At 41.2% G+C, this 26,467-nt stretch overlaps 2 protein-coding genes across 5 annotated transcripts; one reads left to right on the top strand and one right to left on the bottom strand.

Annotated features, from left to right (window-relative positions):
- Positions 1-134: 134 nt before the first annotated feature.
- Positions 135-11,141, bottom strand: LOC117936649 (epidermal growth factor receptor kinase substrate 8-like protein 1). Of its 3 annotated transcripts, none has more exons than XM_034859926.1 (19): positions 11,053-11,141; positions 9,913-9,993; positions 9,654-9,812; positions 9,379-9,528; positions 9,174-9,259; positions 7,892-8,004; positions 7,565-7,614; positions 7,341-7,470; positions 7,160-7,248; positions 6,989-7,063; positions 5,607-5,755; positions 4,467-4,611; positions 3,502-3,554; positions 3,307-3,415; positions 3,086-3,211; positions 2,672-2,807; positions 2,048-2,213; positions 1,710-1,842; positions 135-1,013 (listed from the first exon to the last, which is right to left on the bottom strand). In XM_034859926.1, the coding sequence occupies exons 2-19, from the start codon at positions 9,940-9,942 to the stop codon at positions 927-929; spliced, it is 1,986 nt and encodes a 661-aa protein (XP_034715817.1). In that variant the 5' UTR covers positions 9,943-9,993; positions 11,053-11,141; the 3' UTR covers positions 135-926. The 3 variants fall into 3 exon arrangements, with proteins under 3 accessions (XP_034715817.1, XP_034715818.1, XP_034715819.1); XM_034859927.1 differs by having other exon boundaries at positions 3,502-3,557; positions 4,470-4,611; XM_034859928.1 differs by lacking the exons at positions 9,174-9,259; positions 9,379-9,528; positions 9,654-9,812; positions 9,913-9,993; positions 11,053-11,141 and adding an exon at positions 8,498-8,745.
- A 2,202-nt stretch (positions 11,142-13,343) lies between these two features.
- LOC117936650 (sodium-dependent neutral amino acid transporter B(0)AT2-like) lies at positions 13,344-24,216 on the top strand. 2 transcript variants are annotated; one of them, XM_034859930.1, is made up of 12 exons: positions 13,344-13,465; positions 16,027-16,246; positions 16,878-17,035; positions 17,302-17,422; positions 18,108-18,283; positions 19,900-20,010; positions 20,107-20,348; positions 20,613-20,796; positions 20,884-21,085; positions 21,560-21,719; positions 21,813-21,975; positions 22,989-24,216. In XM_034859930.1, the coding sequence occupies exons 2-12, from the start codon at positions 16,027-16,029 to the stop codon at positions 23,235-23,237; spliced, it is 1,986 nt and encodes a 661-aa protein (XP_034715821.1). In that variant the 5' UTR covers positions 13,344-13,465; the 3' UTR covers positions 23,238-24,216. The 2 variants fall into 2 exon arrangements, with proteins under 2 accessions (XP_034715821.1, XP_034715820.1); XM_034859929.1 differs by lacking the exon at positions 13,344-13,465 and adding an exon at positions 14,704-15,057.
- Positions 24,217-26,467: the final 2,251 nt, after the last annotated feature.

Here is a 26,467-nt window from a genome sequence, read left to right as displayed (position 1 = left end):
ATCTGAATATGTTCTGGGCCTACTCTGAAAAACTTATTTTTTCCATCTCCCTCAAGATTTCTTTTTGTTATAGTCAATCCCAATTCAAAGTTATGAGTAGTAGTATCAACTTTGTTTCCCCTTGTCCACTTTTCTTTTGAACTAATCCAAGGTTTATTTGATGCTGCCGGTAGTGAAGGGAATACATTTGAGACTTTAGCCAGTATAAGTAAATGCTTGTTTGGAATTGTATTGGTGGCAAGTCTCTTGTTTAATTTGTTTCCATCTTGATTTCTTTTATTTAAATAAATGGTAACTTTAAAGTTTGTGTCGGCATGTGAAGCAGTAGGTAAAGAAACATTAGAAATTCAGTGACATATCTCTACATACCGAAAGTCTTTGTTTTTGGCCCAATTAAGACAAATGTCTCTGAATAGAGTTATAATTGCAAACAGATTTGAATGGATGTATTGCTTTACCTAATGTGTGAAGTCATCTGTTTATGTTCTGCTGGAAATCCTCCTTTAAAGTCTCAATTAAAAACAATCACCATGTAAATGTTTATTGTCTGCTGGCCTTTCTCGCCAAGTTCATTGTCAAGGCATGTTAAGTATGGTTAAGTTAGAAGACAAGTATACTACAAACATAAATACATTTCGTTTTAAGTTAGTCCTTTCTAGATTGAAGAAAACTATTCACTTTAAACATACATTACAAATAGTGTTCTTAAATGGTACAGTTAATTTGCACAGCGACGGCTTCCATTAAAAGCTTAGGTTTTTGATTTGCTGCCAAATACTTTTTAAGATGAACTAATTATGTCATAATGGCACGTATGCGATGCTGGTCTTCTTGGCAATGCATGTCTGCTCTCTGGATATATGCTATCTGCCGGAAGAACACAATCCTTCATCTGAAACTCTTCATGCTATAGAAGCGCCTTCTGCTCACAATGTGCTGCTCTCCAGTTTCAGATCCACCTTCATTTTCTGTTTCTCCATGACTGTCTCCAACTCCGTGGCCCTTCTTGCATCCTGTAGAAAGCAGAGGCAAATTAACCATGATGAGGATAAAAGGCTCGATAATTTAAATTAACAAGAATGCTGTGTGGTAATACAAAGATCTATGTACTTAATCATCTGATACAGTATTTGACTAGAATTAAAAGGCCCTCAACAACTGCTCCAAATGTGTCAATGTGGCATACAAGGCTGAATAGAGGCCTTAGTGAATACTATTCATGTATGACAAAACAACTTAGCAGAGACATCATTTAACAGGCAGGTTTGAAAGTAACTCACAAAATACAGTCCAGAATAAACTGACTTAATAGCATCATTTAGATGGTTTATCAGCCCAAAAAGAAAATGTTCATGCTTGCAGAATAAACACTCCACCATGTTCCAAATGTATATGAAATGTAGAATAATTTTCATGTGTCAGTATCGAGTTTTCCAACTATTTAAAAGCTATAATTCCAAATTGGAAACTAGATGCAGTGCCACTGTCCTAAAACTAGTGTAAAAATTTTATTTGGGGTTTAACCGTTGTTTTTAAATCACGATTTTGTCTTTGCCTGCTGTTAGAAATGTTCTGATATCTCTACACACTCTCAAATATTGTCTTGCTTGTTTACTGGTTAAACATGTTTAGTGCTTACTCAATTATTTTGTCATTAACTTTGATTGAAAAATAGAGAAAAATAGAGCATCGTTGTCCTTTATATTCACCTCCAGCAGTGCTTTCTGCACAGTGAGCTGGCTGTACACTCTGGCGCCCTCGTCTGGAATCACAGCTCGTAGCTCTTCCTTGTTGAGGGAGAAGAGCTGGGCACCTGTCAGCACCCCCAAACATGACACCGTCCTGAGGGACAAAAACATACAAATGACTCCAAAGCTAGGATCTAGAAAACAATACTTGTATTCATTTCCTCTGAAAGTGTTTATCAGTGTAAAAGGGAGGAGGTTCTTTATGTTGACTTTTGAATGAACAAATAACATTGTCCTGGGAGCACTCCCAGTCTGTAAACACTATGTGGTGAATCTGGTCTAGTTGTGATGTCACTCACGGTCCACTGAAGCCCTTCCCTCGGAGCCACTCGGCTACCTCGTCTGGAGGAGAGTGGTAGTCCAGAGGCACAGACGTGTCTGAGGAACGAGGGATGACCAGAGGTTTGTTCGCATTGGCCTTTCCATTGGTCAGCCTCTGGAGCAGCTCGTCATTCATCAAAATGACTGGAAAATTCAAAAGTGACATAATAAAGTACATATTAATGTGTAGCGCTTTGGTGTATTTTTTCCATGCCTCAGTGCTGGAGGCATTGAGGTTTCATGTTGTCCGCCCATCCCATATCAAGATGAATTGGTGACCCTGATCTTGGGCGTCCACATTGAAACTGTGGGGATTGTATAGATTTTCTGGGCTGCCGAGTTGATGATGTGAGGAAAGCATCCATCCATGTTTTGTCAAAAAATACACCTAGTACATTTTATTGATTTCCTTCAAAGTCTTCACTACATCTATGTGAGTCTGGACAGACGTGAATGGAAACTGCAACATGAGTAGTTGGCAGAGGAATACAACCCCAAGTTTTGTAGTCAGGTTGTTATCCAATCCAGTCTATGTGCTTTTAATCTCAGACACACACACACACACACACATACCACACCACCTATACACACTTTTTTGGTACCTTTATTATCTGTGTCATCTGAGGCTGGTATATGTTGTCCGTATGGCTGTAAGCTGCGTGGGTGCTGGGTTGTAGCAGGAGAAGACCTGGGTGGGGCGACAGAGAAGCTCTTGGCAAGGGGGGGCGGAGCTGGAGCCTGCAGGAATGAGGAGCGGGGAGAAAATCACACTGAAATACACTCGGGCGTGTATAGGTGAAAGCATACCTCTGTAGCATGTGTGTGTGTGTGTGTATGCAGGCATGTGTGTGTATGCATGCGTGCAGGGGCGTCGGACTGGGGGGGGAATGAGTACCCAGGGCCCTCATGTGAGAAGGGCCCAAAACATGCTAGAATGATTAGCTTTGGATGCAGGGAGGGGCCCAGAATGTTGTGCTACGCACCTGCATGCATGCGTGTGTGTTTTTGTGTCTTACACTGGGGGCTTTATTATTCACGGGGCTGTCTATGTGAGCTAAGGGATCCAGGATATTGAATGGAACAAATCCGATCTGGTCAAACCGATTGCGACACTTCCACCAGCGCTTGGACGATTCAATCACCTGTCAGACAGAGAAGTTGCTGTCAGTCAGTACTATTGGGTGTATGTCATCAACCTTTATGAGGCCTTACTCTGTGCACTATTTGACTTTATTACCTCGAGCGTCTCTCCCTGCTGCACTGAAAGCTCACTGCTGTTCCTGGCTATGAAGTCGTATGTGCAGCTGTAGAGTCTGTCAGACCCTGGTGGGAGTGTGCTGCCGTCTCTGAGAGCAAAGGAGACAGACTGTTATCATGCGGTCGAGGGGGGAATTGGAGCAGAAGATTGATTTGCTTCTTTAGGATCACCTACGTTTCATCACTGGTGTGGGTGTCTGCGGGACCAACTGGCTGTTTCTGCTGTGGCCCAAAGCGAGATGGACATTCATGAATATACAACTGACACACAGGGCCGAGAGAAACAGGTCATCATCATACAGTTTCCTCTTTTATGAGTAGGGTTAGGTATTGATAGGATTTGTGCCATTCCATTGCTGAACCGGTACTTTTAAAACAATTCCGATTCCTAAACAGATCCTTATATACACATATTGTATGTTTACCAAGGATCACATGGAATAAATGGTTATTATGCTTTGACGTCTGTTATGCTGAGCCCAGAGGGAAAACATGCCATTTTAAAAGTAGCCTACATTTACAGTAGCTAACGGTCAACTCTTACGTCCGTTTCGGAGCAACAGAAGTCAAATATTTCAGACTACACATTATTTGGAACCAAAATTTGCATTCTAATCTGGTCCTATTCCTACCGATTGTGTAGGAACCGGTTCCATAGTGGAACCGGGTTTCGGTACCCAACCCTATTCATGAGTCAGCTTTCTAAAGCTTGCAAAACATGACGACTAACCAAGAGAGTAAAGTGAGATGCTTGAATTACAAGTGCATTCATCAGCAAAAACACCTCTTTCAACATTCATTTAATGTGACAATGGGAGCTAATAGTTATTATCGTCTGCCAAAAATGTTTAACAGCTGAGGAATAAGGGAGTAAAAGGTTATTTTAGTGTGAACACAATCCTATCATCACAAATATCCACTCTTTACAGGACTGTGTGACAGAACTCTGAGGTGAGCTGATTGGCAACTCAGAAAAAGTGCAGTTGTGGTGTGTATTGTACTTGATATTTACGTATTGTTGTGTCTTTAATTACGTTCAACCCGTGTGTTGTACTTTTACACATTTGTTTGCTCCTTTCTTTTGACACACTATGGAGCAAGTGTCTAACTCATATAGTGTCACACACAGGTATTCCTCACCACTTGTTGTACTCGGAGGGCTTCGTGTTTGTGCTGTGAGTCGACTGGATCCTCCCAAACCTGACCGTCTGCTCTTGAGGCTTCTGGCTTCCAACCATCCAAGAACACAGGGGTGTAGGGGGCTACAGGCCCTCTGAGCTGGGAGCTGAGACAGCACACACAGACAGTCACTGCATTGGCCCTCGTTAAACTTGAGTTTTACTTTACAGTGTGACTAGCCTCGCATTGCCAGACCTTCCTCAACAGCACTGCCAAGGAGGGTCAAGCCGGTCCCACATAGCATTCCGGGAAGGAAGAAAAACATGCTTTTGTTTATTGGCATTTCTTTAAACCATCACAATTGTCTAAGCGCAACAGTGCCTCTGCAAAAAATAGCCTCAGGAAGGAACTCAGATTGGACAGATGGTCTAGTTAGCTGTCTGGATTTACCCTGCAGAGATCTGAGCAGGTAACCGGAGTCCTCATTAATGGAGTTTAGAGTGCCCACGCAAAGAAAGCAGAAGGGGACAGACATCTGGCTGAAATGAAGGACCTCCGGCGGAATTTCCGGCAGCACTAGAACAACCCCGGAACAAAACTAGGATTAATTTTAAAAAGGGTTCCATCTAGTTGTCAAGTGGACAAATGCTTGGTTTCAATGGTCCCATATCATGCTCATTTTCAGGTTCATCCGTATATTTTTAGTTTCTACTTGAACATTTTCACATGCGTTAATGTTCAAAAAACGGTATTACAGTATTAATATAGCACCTCAACCTAATTTAGAATAAAAAAAACACATGGGAATTTTACTTTTTAACAATATGTGACCTTTAAAGATGGTAGTAACCACTATTTTTGTGCCAATACTAAACATCTTCAGATTGGACCATTTTCATGTCCTGTTGGCTTGGTGTTAATATTTATTACACAAAAATTCCCCATTAAAACATTATGATAACAAATCAAATGTCACTGTGGATTTTATGCTATGCTAGAGGTGAACGAGCATCAAATATATATATGACACATATAACAAAGAAGAGGTATACTAAATTATCTCAGGAGAAGCCGGGCATAATAAACTAAATATATTCCATGTTACTTTGCTTAAAAAACACGGCTGCCAGACTGGCCGGTCCAGTGATTGTTGGTACTGACCGAGGCAGCGTCCAGTTGGGACCCAGAGACGTCCACAGCTGCTTCTCCTCCACACTCAGGGTGTCTTGCAGCAGTGAGACAGCAGAGCTGGTCAGGGCTGGGCTGGACACTGAGGCTCCCAGAGCTGGTCCCCCTGTTGTTTTCACCATCTGCACACATCCAGATAAGACAAAACCAGCATTCATGATCCCAGTCTACAAAATGAGCTCTGATTATGAAATTCTAACAAAAATTGGTGCTTTAGGACAAATGGAGACAACGTTGCTTCTGATTTCAGGCTGGTACACATTATTTAATTCATTTGTCATTCATTTATTAACTAAACGCAACCTTCATGAAGCACAACCACACATTAAAACCTAATTGATGCATTTATACACACACACACACACACACACACACACACACACACACACACACCCACACTGGGGCTGTTTCCATTTAGGTGTGCCAGTACACACAAATCAAGCACACCCATTCTACCCTTTGATTCTCTTGGACTGATTCATAACTCCTTACTTAATGAAATATCAAACACTAGCCGAGACACACCCGACATTCCATGTTTGGTGATTCACATTTCATTTGTGATCAGTCAAATTCTTCCAGTTTCTGCTAACTCGTGGTGGGTGCAGTACTTTCAGACCGCAATGTCAAAGTTGAAGGCTACATTATTGTTAGGCTTTCATGTAAGAGTTTCTGATTTGGAAAGTTACAATATTTTTCTCATAAAAGTTTTACATTACAAACGACCTACTTTGGACCGCTGGAATACACCAGTGGTGTAATTCAAAGCAGCAGTCAGGGGACAGCAATGTGGCCTTTGAAGCAAAAAGAGACTCCAGCTCAAATCTAAACCAAATGTTGCACCGAAGTGTGTACCAAGAGGACATACCTGCATACAAATATTGCCATGTAATCCAGACCAAAGAAATGCTGCTGGAATTTAAATCAGGCTAACACACACAGGGAACTGCCCTGTGTAAATACTTAATGGAACTTTCTGTGCTCAACTACACTAACATATTTCCATTATTTTGACATAACACATCCTTTTTTTCTTTTTAAAGCTTGGGTTTGACACCGACTCATGGACTTTATCCTGCTATTTGAACCATTACCTTCAGATAAATAACTATAATAACATCTATTGTAGAACTGAAATACCTTGGCCGTCTCCAAATGTTATCTAACCTTTGTCCACTGCACATTGGCTCCCATGTTGTAAATTATGTGACATCACGAGTTTGTCACGTCCTACGCAGGTTATTTATTAATCAATCTGTGCTTCTATAAAAGACGAGGCCTTGTGTGTAACAGCAGGTGTTGCCCCCCCCCCCCACGAGCCAGACTGGTGGAGATGTACAGGTTGTAACACTCACCATATCCAAGGGTTTGAATAAGTGGTGAACAAGATCCTCTGATGAAGGATTGGAGATGGTTGACTTCAGACGGGCCTGTAAAGAAAAAAGAGAAGAATTAACTATGTGGCACAGCAAGATAACTCCCCCCCCCCAAAAAAAAATTCCATCGTGGCCTGGCTGGACACACACCAACAGGCTGAAGCAATACTTGAATTTCTGGAAGATATCAATGAATTCTTCCTCTGGCGGAGGACGGGCCTTCACAGTGAGTAAATCTTCTGTTGTACAGAAAAAAAACAGGAAAATAGATCAGCACCCATAAACTGTGTTATTTCAACTGCAAAAAAAAAATCCATCTTTCTCCATTTACCTTCGGCACTTTGTTTTTTACTTTTCTTCTTTTTCTTCTTCCTCTGGTTCAGCACCGTCGCAGCCTCTGCAGTCTGCTGCAGCTTGCCCATAAAGATCTCGATGTCATTGAAACAGTGATTGAGGATCCCCTGAGGAAAGGAGAACCAGTTTGTTACTCTGTCCAGATGTGAACTATGCCAAACAGGTGACTGAAAAGACACAAAGGTGACGAAGGAGGCGTACCACTTCTCGCTCTGCACGCAGGAAGGAGATATCCGGTCCGCCGCCGTTCACTGTTGTGGAAGAGAGGCAAGAATTCAGTTCATCCATTTCCATTCGTAGCCCTGGTCTTTCCTACATTTTTAATCCCTGCCCCCTTTACCTTGAACAACCCCCCCCCCCCCCCCCCCCCCCCCCCCCTTACACACACAAACACACAAAGCAATCTCTGTGCTCCTAAATACCTCTCACTTCTCTTATTTCCTTGCTCTTGCCTTCTTATCATGTCAAACTCTTACCTTTAAAGTTGTACATAAGCATTCATGTGAAAATACCTGACTTTTTTCTTACCTCTGTGTCCAGGGTAAGGTGGAGGATTGGCTGGTGGGGGATTTGGAGCCTGTGGGAAGGGGGGCTTTGGGATTTCATAGGGATCGATCATCTTTTCCTCACTGCTAGGAAGCCTAGAGGACAAGACGGAGAGTTTCGGCCCTGCTGCATTCACACTACAGGTAATGTTCACAGCCTTTTTGTTGATGGTGGCAGCAAACGAAATGGTTCACTCAGCACAAAAACAGCAAACACCCTTAAAGATGTCAAACACACAGTGGATGGAAGACAGTTTCATTCTCAGAGCCTCAAACTGATGCAGCCTTGGAGTCAAGTTCCAACATTCCAACATTTGATCAGTGATGCCTACCAGACAACGCAGTCCTCTATCAATTCACTTAATGTGATGACTCTGAAAATCCACCCTGCTGCCCTCATTCAGCTCTAAAAGTACAGTAAACAGTCTGACTGTGCTTTCTCCTTGCTAGAGCCTACATTGTACACAACACTGTGCTTCAGTCTAAACTCTCCTTTTAAACACACCAGCAGCCAGTTCTTCAATGAAAGACACAAGGACGTGGACAAACCTTTGAACATTAGCCTACGCTTGCCAAAAAATGCAAATACCTGTGAGAGTGTTGCCTCAAACTTTCCGCTCGCTTTGTTGAATCGTTATCTAAAAAATAAGCCATCTGCCCGTCTTACCACATTTTGTCTGTCCTTCACACGTCCTAGAAAGAGATATCTTTTTCTGACGCAGAAAATCCATTCAGTGCTCCCGTCATGTCTCTCCACTGCTCTCTCTGCTTTCTGTCACACTGGCCTGGTTAACTCTGTCACACCTTCCTAAGTTATGTGGGAACCAGTAAAACAGGTCTTTATCTCTCTCAGCTGTTTACACTGTCCTCCCTCTTCTCTCTCTCTCTCTCTCTCTCTCTCTCTCTCTCTCTCTCTCTCAGACAGGTGGATGGTGACACCATGGTTGCGTTCAGTCAGTGGAAAATAGTACATAGAGGTAATGGGTGTGGGTGATGGATGAATGATCATTTATTATCTGTGTCTGTCTTTTGTTCAGCTGCCCATTATCCTCCTCCCGGACAATGTGAATGTAAACACACACACAGAAACACTTTCTTCCATTCCATTAAAAAAAACACAATAAGATATGGAAATTGGGCACTTAAAAGCTTGAATTACAATAACATGAAATGAATGGTTTTCAGTTTTAATGACTACAAGAGAGCCATTTGGATGTTTTGTCAGAGATTTTGTTTATGTCCTGTCACCATGACGTTCACTGTACCTGAGGGCATCAGGGAGCTTCTTACTCCTGCTGCCGGTGGAGGAACCTGAAACTGCGTGTGCAATGTCGTCACGGATTTGCTCTGCCTGAGAAGAAGAATCAGGAAGTGGCATCACTCGTTTAACCTGAACCAAGCACATGATTCAAACGGACACGAGCGTCAGGCGGGACACACTGGGGAAGGTGCTCACATGCTATTACTCACCTTCACAGTCTCGCAGTTAAAGAAGAGAATGTCCGGCTTCTTCAGGTCTGCGCTTTGGCACACCAACAGAAGGAGGGATTTGAAGTGCTTTTCTGTGTTAATGGCGTCACAGCGGTAGATGAGTTTGAAAGGGTAGTTCTCCAGCTCGTCCTGCACGAGTAGATGAGATTGAATGTCATTATGCATGCAAAATATGAACGGCCTTTCTCTCATAAATCTTCATCCATTGAATCATTCACAGGCCTATTTCTTGACCATCACGCTTCTGTTCTCACTTGGCTCTGTGTGTCTCGGAGATGGATGGCCTTCGCTCCAACATCCAGGTACATCTGTTGACTCCACAGCTTTTGGTTCTGTGCCAGGACGGAGAGACGGGACTGGGCTTCCTCCACACTCTGCACATCCCCGTCCTGGAGTGAGAATGTCAGCAGGTGCTGCAAGCAGGGATGAGAAAAGTAAAAGCTGAAGACTTGAAGAAAAATGCATCTTAAAAGAATATCACTCTGAGGAACAGGTGTATCAGATCAGACTTACATTAACAAGATATTGGGAGATGTTTGTCATCCTTTGTCTGGTGTGAGAAAATGGAGAGAGCAGCTTTCTATGAGTACACAGCTGGATAGAGGGGAACCAAAAACATTAAGTGGAGTTACAAAAATTGTTGTCAAAGGACCTTTGATCCATTCCCAGACAGTTCAACTTGTACTGATGGTGTTGTTTTAAGGCAGCTAGCGGTTTAATCTTAGTTTTCTCAAAACAAACAAGTCCTGATTCAATTTTTCCACAACCCTATTTGAGTCTACACCAGCCTGTACTTCAGCAACCTGGCATTACGCTGTGTGAGTGAGCAGCCCAACCTGTCTGACAACAGTACAATGGATCTCACCGTTCTCACTCAAACTCTCTGCTCCTCATTGGCTATGCATACTGGAATCACTGATATCAAGGGAGCACACTTCCAGTATCACTTTGCATATCATTAAGACTGGTTTCATTCAAAAATATACTTTATTTGTTTCCATTTTTTTTGTGCATACAGCCTGAGCAAAGCTGGTGTGGTTGGTTTCATACTCATTTAATAAAATAGTATTTCAAAATAAAAGTAAGAATTGTAATGTGTCCACATTGTTGTTAGGTTAAAATACATTTAAGATGACTGAATTCCTACGTCAGCCCTTCTGAGTATCAACGTTCCTGTACAAAAATAAAGCATTAGCGAGAAAAGGACCTCAGCACATAACCCTGTGTTACAAAACACACAATATCAACCACCCAGAGAATTGTTATAATGCACACCATAGGACATGTCTATGTCACAACACAATCTGGGAGAAAAAAGGTAATGTTCTAGTCACAATTTTGATAAATAATATTAATGTGTTGCGACAGGGACATGACCTATTCAGTTTAGAATTTCAGTTAATTCACATAAGCGTTAAATGTTCCATTAAATGGAAAAAAAGATTGAATTAGCAGTGGCTATGTAAGTAAAAGTAACTTGACAAATTAGTACACAGTAATCACAGGAGACACAAAAAATATCAAACGTGACTAAGTTTCACCATATCTTTCACTGCAGTTTCTTATTCATTGTAACTGTACATGCCCAAATTCATGTAAGAGTTAAGTAGTGCCAGAGAGTGATGATTGGAAATGGATGTTTGTTCAACTTACCAAGGTTGTTTGGCTTCCAGTACTTTATTCCTGGTGTTAACAGTAAAACCTTTCACTGTTCTCTGTCTTAGTGTAACTCACTCTCCTCTACACGGTATCAAAAGCTTTTAGGGCAGAGGCGTGTCACCTTATGCAGCCCTGCCCCGTCTACTACCTCACCTTAGAGATACAAATATTTGCTCATTCTTTCTCCTCTACACCCATAACAAATGCACACATTTCACATTTGGGAACATTTGGGGAAATTGTACAGTGCCAGGGCCACAACTGGCAAAACTGTAGTCATGTTCTCTGTATTTTCTCTTGGAGTTTGGGATTTTTAGCAGCCTGGGGGGAGTGTATGCTTTAAGCTCATTCCAATATTTTTTAGACTTAATATTTGTACTTTTAAGCAAACAAAAGGAATAGAGTTACACTATTCAATCACCAGAACATGATTCTAGTGGTGTAGAGAAGGGTTTGATTGCATTTAAACCTTGTAATATTATTGAAAACGTTGAAGATTCTTTTGCATTTTACTGATAATTGCAACTTCTTGGCACATTGGGAATTAACTAAACATGTTTATGCACAAGCATTAGGTTTGGGGGGTGTGGCAGGGTTACTCCATGTACAGTGGGGCTTGAATGTTTGGGCACCCCAGGTAAAAATTTGTATTAACGTAGGCAAAGAAGCCAAGAAAATATGGAAAAATCTCCATAAGGCATCCAATGACAGATTAGACATTTGTATAATATAGCACAAAAAGTTTGATATTGTTTCCAGCATTTACACTGTCAGAATAACAGAAAACAAAAAAATGACATCTGCAAAAGTTTGGACACTCTGCAGAGTTTATAGCATGCACCGCCCCCTTTGAAAAGCTGAGACCTGACGGTGTCATGGATTATTCTCAATTATCGTCTGGAAAGACGAGGTGATGTCAATCTTAAGTTTTAAATGCCCAGACTCATCTGACCTCGCCCCAACAATCAGCACCATTGCTTCTTCTGAGCAGTTTTCTAGAAAACTGAAACTGGAAATAGTTGTTGCTCACAAAGCAGGAGAAGGTTATAAGAAGATAGCAAAGCGTTTTTGGATGCCAAAATCCTCTGTTTGGAATGGCATTAAGAAATGGCAGTCATAAGGAACAGTGGAAGTTAAAGCAAGATCTGGAAGACCCAGAAAAATATCAGACAGAACAGCTCGCAGGATTGTGAGAAAAGCAAGTCCAACCCACGTTTGGCTGCACGATCCAGCCAGAAAGACCTGGCAGACACTGGAGTCGTGGTACATCAATCCACTATAAAGAGATACTAGTACAGACATGGTCTTCATGGAGAGTCATCAGAAGAAAACCTCTTCTGCGTCCTCACCACAAAAATCTGCATTTGAACTTTGCAAATGAACATATAGTCAAGCCTGATGCATTGTGGAAACAAGTTCTGTGGACCGATGAGGTTAAAATAGAGCATTTTGGCCGGAATGAGCAAAGGTACGTTTGGAGAAGAAAGCGCACAGAATTTAATGAAAAGAACCTCTGTCCAATTTTTCAGCAAGGGGTTAGATCAATCGTGCTTTGGGGTTGTATTGCAGCCAGTGACACACGGAACATTTCACGAGTAGAAGGAAAAATGGATTCAACATGATTTCAGCAAATTTTGGACGCTAACTTGATGACATCTGTGAAAAAACTGAAGTTAAAGGGAGGATGGCTTCTACAAATGGATAATGAACCTAAACACACCTCAAAATCCACGGTGGATTACATCCAGAGGCGCAAACTGAAGGTTTTTGCCATGGTCTTCACAATCTCCTGACCTCAACATAATTGAAAATCTATGAATAGACCTTAAAAGAGCAGTGCGTGACCGTCAGCCTAGAAATCTCAAAAAACTGGAAGACTTTGGTAAGAAAGAATGGGCGAAGATACCTCAAACAAGAATAGAAAGACTATTGGCTGGCTAAGAAGCGTTTCCAAACTGGGATACTTGCCAAGGGGGGCGGGACAAGGTATTAACTCTGCACTTTTACTGACACCATTTTTTTGTTTTCTGTTATTTTGAAAGCGTAAATGATGGAAATAAAATCTACATTTTTGTGACATAATATACAAATATCTAATCTGTCATTGATGCCTTTTGGAGATTTTTCCATCTTTTCTTGGCTTCTTTATGCACATTAATACAATTTTTTTACCTGGGGTGCCCAAACCTTCGAGCCCCACTGTACACTATGGAGTTTAAAAAAGTGGGGTGTCACATTTCATAACAGTCTTTTATTGGAGGTAGACAAGTCTCCACTTTATCCGCCAATAGGGGAAATATAGGCGGAGTTAGGTGAAGTGGCAGCAAGAGAGGTGACCACTTGACTTTGGTTTTAGGACATTTGGAAACTTTGTCAAGGACCTAGCTCTATCGTTTCATACCACAAGGTATTTATCACTTAGCCTATTCTTATTTACATCTCGTTATTTCCAAGTGCAGATTATCCTGTAGTAGGTCTGTGAGTTGGTAGTGGAGAAGTGTGTTTTATTTGCCTCCAAAACAGGCATACGTGGCATATCAGCGTGAATGACAACGCGGTGCGGTTCACAGAAATGTCACTGTTAGGTCATTACTACTGTTAGAACTATTCTGTGGGACTCATCTTTTTTTTTACAGAATCTAATAAGGAATGCACAGTCACAGCCATGGACGTGAAATGTTTCCAGTCTATGCTCGACGATAGGAGCCGACTATTGCATCAGCCTTGTAGTTTTATCTTTTCATAAACTAACTCAACAGGGGAATAGCAGAAAAGTGAACAAATAGTCTCGCCGCGTGTTATGTTTGACAATCAGTCAAAACATAAATCAAATGTGTTCTGATTTAACTTTATTATACACACATTGTCATCGTCAGGCTACTATTTAAAATTGTTTCCTGTCAATTACAGACGACCCCTGCTATGACAAATACTGAAAGAATGGTAGGGTCCCACTTCCACTGTTAAACATCTTTGGTTAAACCCATAGACCGTAAACCACAGTGTTAATAGGAGGATTGGTGTTAGGGATATGCTGCATTCATGGCTCCTCGGTCCTGTATGAGAGCGCCCTGGACTCAATCATGAGGACCTTTTAACTTGAGCTAAAAGAAAAGCTGCAAATTTTTGTCGAGTTGGGCTCAAATACGTCAAGAGCACCCTTACCCTTTCACTTCATTTACTTGAGAAGCCTAGCCTACTATTACTACTTTTTTTTTTAACTTAACTTGACTATTTCCATTTCTTTTTCTTGCCCCTTTAGGCTATAGGCTGCTAACGCGATGATAAGTCAGTAATTTAAAAAACACAAACATTCACAGGTTTTAGCTTTTAAAATTTAAGCTGCGTTTCTTTTTTATTTTACCGTTTTAAATTTCAAAGTTTTTTTTGCTTTTGGATCGTTCGCCTAGTTGAAAAAAAACAAACTATTTGAAGACTTTATCTTGGGTTCTAAAAAACTGATGGAGGCTTTTCAATATTTTATATCCTTTTGTAGACGATCAATCGATTAATGAGAGAAATTCTCGACATTAATATATTATGAAATTGACAATCGCAACAGGATGCCTGATTGTGTCCTTGCTACGTGGTGTTGCCTATAGATTGCGTGCAGCCCCTGAAAGCAGCACTGTAGTTGGTGGGTTGCAGTCTTGCATCACGCGGAAGAACCAAACCCACGGCTACACCAATAAACCGCGAGAACACGCCGGCTATAAGGAAGAGAATTACCATATTCAACGCACATATGAGTTTTTATATCTTTCTATTAAATATTGGCATCAAAGTATCTGATACGTTACATTTACTTTGACGAATATAAACCGAAGAATATTTCAGCTCGCGACGTTGATAACGAGTGACGGACCAAACAACAGCCACACGTGCTCGTTTCCTGCTTTGAAAGGACCGAAGAATAAAACATTATCGCCGACATTCTCCGTTTTCTGCCATCTCTGGGTTTTGTTCTACCTCTTCGTTGACAACATTTTCTGGGGACAGGTCAGTTTTTTTTATCAGGAGTGTTTTTTGTGTGTTCACAGTATCTGACAGTCCAGACAAAGACAGATATGGTCGGAGGTTTAACGTTACTTGGCCATGTGGTAGCTTCCGGCACCGCGCAAAGAGGCTTCAACTTTATTTCTTAAAAGTAAAGGTGATATGAACGTTTGTTTGGAGAAAATGTTTTTATTGGACCCATGTAACGTTAGTCTTTTCAAGGATTATGTTATTCTTGCGTTACAAGAATAGGCTAATGCAATTAACCAGCTGGTGGGATAGCTGCTGCTGTTGTAACGTTATGCTACACTAAGGTGACAGTCTGTCAATCACCATAAAGTTTATTTAAAACCCGAAAAATTGAACATAAAGACATCAATGAAGGTAGGATTTATTTAACAGTTTTAGCCCTGTGTAGCGCGCACACGCGCGCGCACGCACGCACGCACACAGCACCACTATATCCGTGAAAGAGTATCAATGCTTGCGTGAGTCAGAGTAGTATGTCTATCGCAGGTAGGCTACACCACAAGTAAACGCCACAAATGACTGTGCAGCGTCCCCAATACAAGCTGCAGAAAGTCTCCATAAATCTATGAGAAATCAGCAGGAATATGTGTTGACTATTGTTGGGAGTTTCCTCCTCTGTGTCCTTTTGGGTCAATGTATCTGACTCCAATAAAAGACCTATATATCCCTTTGCATTCGTTAAATTGCTATTACATTGATCCTAAGCAAGAGCCAAAAAGGCAACAAGATAAAGTCAAATGCATACGTTTCCCTAGCAACACAGCCGGTCCACTCGCCTCTCGAGCCTTGTGAGCCCTGATCTATTCTTCCCCTCATCTCTTATACCTTTTTTTTTGGGCCCGCTCTTCTTCTCCAGCACAGAGACTGTTATATTCACACAACACACGCCAGGGTGTGGGTCACTGTGTAATGTCTCGTCCTCATTTGCTCTCCCTGTCTTAGATGGAGAAGCAGCCCTTGCCAACTGACGATGACAGGACAGGAACCATAGAGTCTGAGATTGACTGCTACGTTGGTGAAGTGAGCCAGCAGGGCTCATCTGAGCCTGCCGCTCGAGCAGGATGGAACAGTAAAATAGAGTATTTTTTGGCTCAGGTGGGATTCAGCGTCGGGCTCGGGAACGTGTGGAGGTTTCCATATTTGTGTCATCAAAATGGAGGAGGTGAGTAACTCAAATTGTCATCTATTTTAGATGGCTGCAAAGGACTGGGTCCTGTGGGTCCCATGGGGTCCACAAATGTTGTGGGTGCAGAATATACTGTGGTCAGTGGCATCATCACAGGGCAAGAACATGATAAAAACAGAGAGTATCAGAAAGAGAGACTAGTCCATGCATGTAAAATGTATTAACATAATGTTTATAGATGTATAAACTATCTGTTTACTCTAACTATGGAAAAATATGGACATGGTCTATAACGATTAAATACATTTTTGGTTCAGGCTGCCCCAAGTTTTTTTTTTTTTTACCGTTATTCTTTGGCGGCTTAAGTAGATTTTTTGGGGGAAGGGGGTTGGCATTGAGGCAACTGACAGTGAAGAGGCAGACAAGAAATGGGAGAGAGGGGGGGTGGTATGACATGCTACAAAGTTTGCGCTTATCTGGCATGCATCGTTTTAACCATTGGGTTACCAAGGGGCTTTGTATTTTTGTTGATGAAAAAATCATAAAAACCATGCGTTTTATTTAACCTGAAAAAAGAATTAGACAAAAGAACATTGTGTTGCAGGTGGCAGTCATCAGAATGTGGTGCTCAATTGTTAACCGAGTGCTGGTCACCTCTTCTCCTCAGGAGCTTTTCTCCTCCTGTATGTGCTGCTGATGCTGGTTGTGGGCATTCCCTTGTTCTTCCTGGAGCTGGCAGCCGGTCAGGCCATCCGACAGGGCAGCATCGGAGTGTGGAGGTATATTTCCCCCAAGCTGGCAGGGATTGGCTACTCCAGTTGTGTGGTAAGATACTGATTGTAAATGACTGACCCATCTTTAGCGATGTTAAGTATATGCTGATGAATGTAGTTTCATTTAGTATTCTCTGCTTCAATCAGTAATTTCCCACCTTTTTTCCATTGTCTAGAAAAGCATAGTGCTGTAGAAGTAGGATGAGAGAGCAATGGTGTATTTAGCCATCTGAAAAAATCTATGATGAAGTATTTGCAAAGAGGGAGGCTGTTGTGTGATGACAAAAACCGGATACTCTTGTTCTCACATTACCACAGGTATGTTTCTTTGTGGCTCTGTACTACAATGTGATCCTTGCATGGAGTCTTTTCTATCTTGGGAACTCATTCCAGTACCCGTTGCCTTGGGAACAGTGCCCAGAACAAGGGAATATAACAGGTAAACATACAGCATTAAAGGGTTGCTTCACACTTGAAATCGTCATTTTGTATATCAATTATTCACACTGTGATATCCTGAATTCTTACAAATAAACAGTGTCTTTAGTTTTAAGGTCAGTACTTTCCAAACACTTGCATTTTTGCTAAAACCTTACTGCCATATTTTCGGACTATAAGTCGCATCAGTAAAAAAAAAGTGTCATGAATACAAATAAGTCACACTTAGTTAGAAATTGATTTCACAAAATCTAAGACCAAAAACAGACATTTAATCTGGAAAGGGAAGTTATTCATCTACACAATAGCACACACAACAACAAGCTGAATATAGTAGGTGTCAGGTATGTTAACATAACACATTAGCAGTTATTGAACTATATAACACCCAGAAGAAATAACAGGGTGTGGAGACGTAACTGCACCGTTGCACGTTGTCAAAGCGCTCTGTGGACTCGTTCCTCCAGCTCTGGATTCTATACTCACCATGGAGGCATGTGACAAAAAAAAAATGTTTTTTTTAAATATTCAAGGAAATGCAGAGAAAGTAACTGAAATGCAAATGATTATAAGTGTGAAGTATTCCTTTTTAAGGTTCAAAAGAGATGAGAAATTAATTTGTAAATTAATAAGCTGTTTGTTACATGTTAAACCATTTTTTGGTTTCTTTTCTCACTTTGCACTAGTAAAAGAATGTGAAAAGAGCTCCCCCACATCATATTTCTGGTATCGCAAAGCCTTGGACATCACAGACTCAATTGATGAGACAGGCTCTTTCAACCCTTACATCGTCTGTTGTCTGTTGGCGGCCTGGACAGTCGTGTGCCTGGGAATGTCGAAGGGTATCAAGTCCTCGGTCAAGGTAGACATACAATCCATACAGAAAGTATTCACAGCGTTCACTTTTTCCCACAGATTAATATGGAAATGACTCTAAATGTGACCCCAACTTCATTCTTTGTCCAATCATTACGGGTTATCCCGCTGCGATGGAAAAAAAACGTTTTGTGAAGTTGGAGGTGCTGATAGCTGAGGTGGAGGCGTGGAAAAAAAAAAGTTCTGTTTGGAGGTTTGTCATCTTGGATAAGCAACGTGCACGGATCCGCTGGGCCATGCATGGATGAAATATTGACATAGTAAATAGGACTACAGTAAAAGAACTGTGTGCAGAATCAAGACAGCCCAGACGGCTCAGTGTTTGGTGGACCGGGTACACCTTGTTCACTTAGCCTACAAATCATCCAGGGGATCAATCGGGGTTTGTTCCTGGGGAGATGGATCCATGCGTCCGCCTCCTGTACACCATGGATGTGGACCCTAAGCACACAGCCAAGATATTGAAGGAGTGGCTTCAGGACAACTCGGGGAATGTCCTAGAGTGGCCCAGCCAGAGCCCAGACTTGAATCCCATTGAACAACTCTGGAGGGATCTGAAGATAGCTGTGCACTGAGACTCCCCGTCCAGCCTGATGGAGCTCGAGAGGTTCTGTAAAGAGGAATGGGCAAAACTTGCCGCAGATGGGTGCAGCAAGCTTGGGGCTTCATATTCTAAAAGATTTGAGGCTCTTATTGCTGCCAAAGGTCCCACAACAAAGTATTGGGCAAAGGCTGTGAAAACTTATGTACATACTTTCATTTTTTATTTCTAATAAATTTGCAAACATTTAAAAAATGTTTTTTACAAATTGTCATTATGGGGTATTGTGTGTAGAATTTTTGAGGGGAAAAGAAGAAAAAACTGAATTGAATCCATTTTAGGATAAGGCTGTAGCATAACAAATTGTGGAAAAAGTGAAGCGCTGTGAATAGTTTGCGTATCAACTGTAGTAACACAATTGTATCCTGTGCTACATTGTTTTGGCATTCTGTTTGCTCCAATCCCAGTCATGTGTTGGGCTTAGAGTCCAGGGTTATTGTGGGTGAGGAAATCTCTCTGGAATGTCTGGCTTAGGTGTTGACCCACTTCAAATGGCAACATCCACATTATGTGTTAAGTATTGGGAGTTTGGGAAATTAGCATTCATTAAATACTGTGGTTTGTTATCCGTAATGCATATCAGCCAGTTCACTTTTTGCAGAATTATACTTAATAATAAACAAACACAGGAATTTAACCCTGCCTGGAACAAATATTCTAGATCAGGCTAGGAAATAATGATCTTCTGTTTTAAATGTTAGCGCTAACATCTGAGGGGAAGTTTATTACTGTACAGACTTAACAGTCTTGATTAAAAGGACCATATGTTCCGGGTATAACAAAAAAAAGTAATCAAAAAAAAAAGAGAAATTAAAATTTGTAGTAATGAGGGCAATTTGTCATGTGTATTGATAATTTCTAAAAATCATAAGGAGCCACTTGGGGAGATCTGTGCCTTTTCAAGCCAAGGTGCCTTTGCGCACAGCCAAAACCAAAAAACTCCCGTTTACTGGTAGCTGTCTGGATTAAATTGTTTGTCATAATTCTTTGTCCCTTCCTAGGTGATGTATTTCTCCTCCATCTTTCCCTACGTGGTGCTGTTTTGCTTCCTGGTCCGAGGGTTCCTGCTGAATGGGGCCTGGGAAGGAATCACCTATATGTTCTACCCCAAGGTATCCGCAGATAAAATGTCTGGTTGAGTCTAGAAACAAGAGGCAGATATGAACATTTTTCCTGACGCACCTGCTGTTCCCTCTATATATTTCTAGCTGGAAATTTGGGCAGACATTCAGGTGTGGCGGCAGGCAGCCACGCAGGTCTTCTTTGCCTTAGGTCTTGGCTTTGGGTCCATTATCGCCTACTCCTCTTACAATCCCAAGAACAACAACTGCCACCGGGATGCCTTCACTGTCTCTACTATAAACTTCCTCACATCTGTGCTCGCCACTCTAGTTGTGTTTTCTGTGCTCGGCTTTCGCGCCAAAGGCAAGGCCATGGAATGTGTTGTCAGGTATGTTTAATTAGAGGAAAAACGTTGAGTTATGCATTAAAAAAAACTCACACTACACAATGTCTTCAATGTAAGTCACTAGTATGTAAATATTCATTTGTCCCTCACATTGGTACAGATTGATACGCCCTCTGTACATCTGTATGTTTGGCATTGCTAGTTTGCCAAAGGTTCTTTAATTATCTATGTGTCACACAAAGTGTTCTCTGAAATTGTTTGGTTGCATAGACTGCATGTTTACATTTCTGTTTTGTCTTCTCTAAGTAATACTAGGGAGTTATCAAAGCAGTTTCACAGTAGTAATGTGGACACAAACCTGATGCCCGGCTTCAACTACTCTGATCCCAATTCTGTGACTCTAGAGGACTACAGGGCCTGGTTTAAACAGTATGGAAATATGGTCCCAGGCAATTTAACAGACTGTGACCTGGAAAAAGAGATGCAACAGGTAAATATTGATTTCTTGGACTAACTAACTTTTTGTATTTTATAAAAACACATAAAAGTTAACGCTGGCACTCTTGTTTGTGTTCAGGGTGTGGAGGGCACAGGTCTAGCTTTTATTGCCTTCACCGAGGCCATGTCACTCCTGCCTGGCAGCCCCTTCTGGTCAGCGCTTTTCTTCCTCATGCTGCTCAACTTAGGCCTCAGCACCATGTTTGGCACAATGGAGGGCATCCTCGCCCCACTCACTGACCGCTTCAAAACTCTGGCCAACAACAAGACCAAATTCACAAGTAAACACCTTCTGTTTTTACCTCAGCCATTGTTTTTTTTATTTTAAGGAGGGGAATTCCAATCCATGCAAGCATAACATTACAATACACACATTTAATTAACTTGAGTTCAAGTGGCATTAGACTGACCAACTATTGCACAATGCGCCTAATAACACTGAGTATGAGTTTTGTTTTTCCCATAAAGTGCTATTGGACAGTAAAGTTTAACGCCATTACCCTGATAGTGGGTCTCACTCATGTCATTTTGCCCAGAAAGTTACAGCAGTGTCTTCTCACGTGTCATGGAGCTCCTCCCAACCCAACAAACCACCAGCTGATTTCACCGACACATTCAAGCAGAGAGGGAGCTTATATTAAATCTACCTCCTGAACTTGTTTAGGATAAACCATAAATGTATCCATTGTGCCAGACTGCCTATGCTGTCCTTTAATATAGTACTGTTTTACCCTAACGTTTTCATGTTATTGCAGTTTTCAGCTGCAGCCTCGGCTTTGTAATTGGACTGGTCTTCACCCAGCGTTGTGGGAACTACTTTGTGATGATGTTCGATGATTACTCCGCCACTCTGCCCCTCATCATTGTGGTGGTTTTTGAGACCTTCAGTGTGTCTTGGCTGTATGGAGCTGATAGGTGAGGTCTATTTTCAGATTGTCAGTGACTGTCTTAATAAATTTCAACAATGTTTATTGACCTGTAAAGTGAACTCCTCCTGTGTTTCTGAAGGTTCCTTGATGACATTGAGGCCATGCTGGGCTGGCGTCCCCATGTGATTTACAAGTATCTGTGGAAATACATCTGCCTGATTGCCATGCTGGGGCTGCTGGCAGCTACCACTATTCGCATGTTCATCCAACGCCCTACTTATATGACATGGAACCAAGAAAAGGTATGGATAATTGTATTTAAAAGTAAAAAATAAACCCTTAATGGGTTAACGCTGGGGGGAAAAAGCAACTATTTGAGCTGTGATGTTGCGCTTTTTTGTTGTTGTGTGGATTTCAAACGGTGGAGTCTGAAAACTATTTTCTCAGCTATCTACAGTAAAGCTACAGGAAATGTAGCAGCAAGACATGTTTTAGGCAAACCACCTTTAAAACTATAGCAAATAGCCCCCCCACACCTACTTCCCACCCTGAGGGAAATACTTTGGGCCCTATCTTGCACCCTGCGCAGTGCGGCACAAAGCCTGATGCAAGTGTCTTTGCTACTTTAAGACCGTCCAGCGCCCACCTCGTTTAAAAAGCAAATGCACCTGCACCCATGGGTGTGCTGGTCTTACAGGGAGTCATCTTTGGGTGAATTCTTGACATATTGCTATTTTGAGACAGTGGGAAGTGATCGCACCATTGACCAAAAAAATCTGGTCTAAAGTCAATAGCACAACATTTCATTGCTATTTTGACAGCGTATTAGTCAAGTGCACCTAGAATTATACACAGCGCGCACACACTATGCCTGTTACACACACACACACACACACACACACACGGAAACGCAGCTGCACACAAACATGCAAATGATTTCATAAAAAAAACTAAAGTGCAAATCCAAATGCGCCAAAGTACAAACGTGCCTGGCTTTAAAGGGAATGGGAGATGACACTGATTGGTTTATTGCATGTTATGCCCAAAACACACCTATGAATTAATGAAGACACAATGAAGTACAACTCTTGAACCATGCATCTGGGGCAAAGACCGTTTTTCCGCCTTCAAACTTGTAAAGTGGATTTGGACATGCCATAAAAGAACCTGTGCTTCACGCCATGCGCATAGACCGTTAAAATAGGGCTCCAGGTGGTGAGTTTCACCCAGATCACATTGAATATGTAAAGCAGAATAGTTATAAGTTACAGTTGTTTCAGTCCTTGAGTGATTAATTTGATTCCTTTTTCGTCAGGCGTCTGAGGAGCACCTGGAGTACCCAGACTGGGCTCTAGCCGTTTTGGCTATTCTCATCATATTTGCTATAATGCCCGTGCCAGTGGGCTTGATCCACGCTGTTCTGCAGGACAGGAGGACGCAAACAGCCAGAGATACAGAGACTGGTCAGTACATCATTGTTAGCACTGATGACAAGTGTGAAACTCCTATGACCGACCTGTCAGAACTGGACCGAAGGAACGGGAGCGCCATCTCCTTTTCCTAAACACTGGACATGATGTCACACAGTGGGAAAGGACTTGCAGTCAAAATGTCTCATAGATTTGAGTGCAACTTTGGCACAGAAAGCAATCGCAAAGTGGGACAAAAGATTCCTTACATTACTATTTAAAACTTTTTCCACCTTTTTATTATTTACCATTTTAAATTAAGTCCAAGGTATCCAGAAAAAAATACTACTACTTCAAGAGGTACAACTTTTAATAAAAAATCTGTAATATGGAACAACAAATACGTTATTGCTGTGTAGTAACACAAGGTAACCACTAAACTGATTATTAGAGTGGTACAATGTGTTTTCAGTATGAGCCTCAGACATCACATCATGTTTCTGCATTACTTAGTTTTGTACAAATAGTTCACTTGTCCATTTATCTAAAACATCCTACATGTTTCACCCTTTTATAAAGGCACTCTTGTGTGAGATGCACCTCTTCAATCAATCCATAGATGCCACTTTGACAATTAAATTTCACTCTTCTTTTTGCTGAGGACAGACTTACATCTTACCACCGTTCAGTCTCTTCTGTATGTGTTTAAAGCCCTTGTTTGGTAACTTTTTAGATTTTTTATTTATTTATTATTAACTCTTTTTACAGCACAGTGAATTTGACAGTTGTTATGATACATTTTAGTCAGGGTTTAAGTTTGTGAGTTAAATTTTGAGATGGAGTTACAACAAAAAGCTAATCCTGAATTAAAACAGGGAAAATGGCGGCATCACTGTATCGATGTGTAAGACATTAATAATTAATAGTGCATGTTGCACGGCACAGATACTTTCCAGTTAAATGCTGTCGTTTGATGTTACTTAAATGTAGGAATACAAAGGACGGCCTGAGAGTGAAAGGAAGACACTGTTAAAGGGATACAGATCCCGTCTATTTTGCCACAATGTTACATTTCCCTCAAAGCTAAGCAACTGCAAGTATAGTTGTACAAGTTTTGTGAGACTGTTACTTCAAGAAATAGTTGATTTAGCTGTGTTGAAGTTATATTCAACAATTGGGTACGGTAATTAAAAAACTCACTGATTTGGTTTTACGGTTTGATATCATACTGTACTTTCAGTATACTGTATTTTTGCAGGAGCATACTGCACATGTATTTTAACATACTCGGTTCAAACCAACCTGTGATCCAACCCCTGCTATACAGTATAAAAGCATTTGGTTGTTGTGACAGAATAGAACAACATTAAGGTAAACTCCTTTTTGTAATGTAAATATGTGTGTGTATATATAGTACAAGAAGAAACTCTTCAAGAACCAATGTAATTGAAAATGTGTGTGATTTTCTATCACTTATTTGTAAATAGGAAATTAGCATGATATGCTGTATATTTTTTTCTCTTAAGCTTAGGTTAAGGAGGAAACTAGTTGCATGTTTGTTTACACAGGCTAGACAAAGCCATTGACAACAAAGTACAGATTTGCTTCAGTGTTAAGGCTGTATGATGTAATTGTGTTTATTTTGTAAAAGAAATGTAAAGGTTTGATTTATTTGTTCGTCATTATTTTCTTCAACGTGTAGTTTGTTTTACATTTTCAGTGGGTTACTATCAAAATGATTTGACCTTATTGTGTTGTATGGATATGTGCCAAAACAAAGTGCCTTTGGATTTAACTAGGCTGGTCGAACAAAGTCTTACAGGCATTCCAGCAAATGTATAGTTTTTAAAAGACAATTCTTTTAGCAGATTCCCTTTTTATTAGTGTATGTAGCCTGTAAGTCTGTATAAAATATTTTGAGGAAATGTTTGTAATATATTTTTGCCATTTTATTAAAAGGGTTCTTTCACCAAACAGTATCTCGAAACAATCTTTTCTATTAAACATGTAGCTAAAGCTAGCACAATAAACATGACTCTGTATTGATTTGTTAAATGGTTTTCTACATTTACATGTTTGTGTTGCTAAATACAAATGAATCAACAGTGCAATGATTGTAGTTACATAAATTTGTTAAATGCAATATTTTAAAAGACTCATTAGGTTTAAGGTGTACAACAAAGATGAGAGGCAGGAATCTGAACCAATCTCTCCGAATGGTGATGTTTTCCTTTCTTTTCTTTATCTAGGCGAGGCTTGTTGAGCATGAACGTGTACACATTAACTTTTGAAATGCACGGTGCACACATTTTTCTTTCTTACAGGACGTCTCCACTGAAGAATTTGGTGGCTACATCGCTTACGTAAAAGCTCAGAGATTCTGGCAGCTTTTCTGCAACAATGCTCTCTACAAGAACTCACTTCCATCACTTGCTGAGTGCTGCTGCCCATCTGCACATTTATCAGCCTGGGAAAGTTTAAGCATATCGAGACTTCTACCGCCAAAGGTAAACATCTGAGCAGCTGTATACAAGGACAACGTGTAGAGGTAATGTGACTATTTGCTTTTCTTGTGACCTGTGATTGTACCGCTTTGACTGACTGTTGGAAGGCTTCAGTTTGTGTCTGTAACCGCCTGGGAGCTTGTATTTGCAGATCGCATGCAGGTGGCCTGAAACAGAAGGTTCAGGGCTATCAAGATACTGTATGTGTCAAGACAGCTGGCCTATTGTAGCTTTTCCAAATACAGTTTTGACTGTTTCTTTCATAGATATTAGTCCTTCAACAGTTTGAGTGTCCTTATAAGGCTATGCAGTTTGGATGTGGGACACACAACACTTTTACTAAAAAATAGTTTCAAACCAGCGAGCTCAAGAGGATCAAATATCAGACTGTCAAGGTGACCAACTAAACTATGAAGACCTCTATATCCAGTTTGTCCATTACCTTGGAGAATAATGAGTTGAGTGTAATCTAAATAATTTGTGTGTGTATCTAAAAGAAAGAAATGGTTTTGGTGAAAATATGTCATCCATCTGATCCATCAGTAGATGAGTGGATAAATGAATTTCACAAAATAAAATGTATTATCTTGGTGTACAGAATCCTTGAATTCTCCAAATCCTTGTACAGAAAGGTTACTGTATTCCATCTTCATCCGCTTATCAGGTTGCGGGGGCAGCAGCTCCAGTAGGGGACCCCAAACTTCCCTTTCCCGAGCCACATCAACCAGCTCCGACTGGGGGAACCCGAGGCGTTCCCAGGCCAGGTTGGAGATATAGTCTCTCCACCTAGTCCTGGGTCCTCGCCGAGGCCTCCTCCCAGCTGGACGCGCCTGGAACACCTCCCTAGGGAGGCGCCCAGGAGGCATCCTTACCAGATGCCC

This window comes from Etheostoma cragini, chromosome 21, assembly GCF_013103735.1.
Source record: "Etheostoma cragini isolate CJK2018 chromosome 21, CSU_Ecrag_1.0, whole genome shotgun sequence".
NCBI lineage: Eukaryota > Metazoa > Chordata > Actinopteri > Perciformes > Percidae > Etheostoma > Etheostoma cragini.
This window is presented reverse-complemented; position numbering and strand designations above follow the sequence as displayed.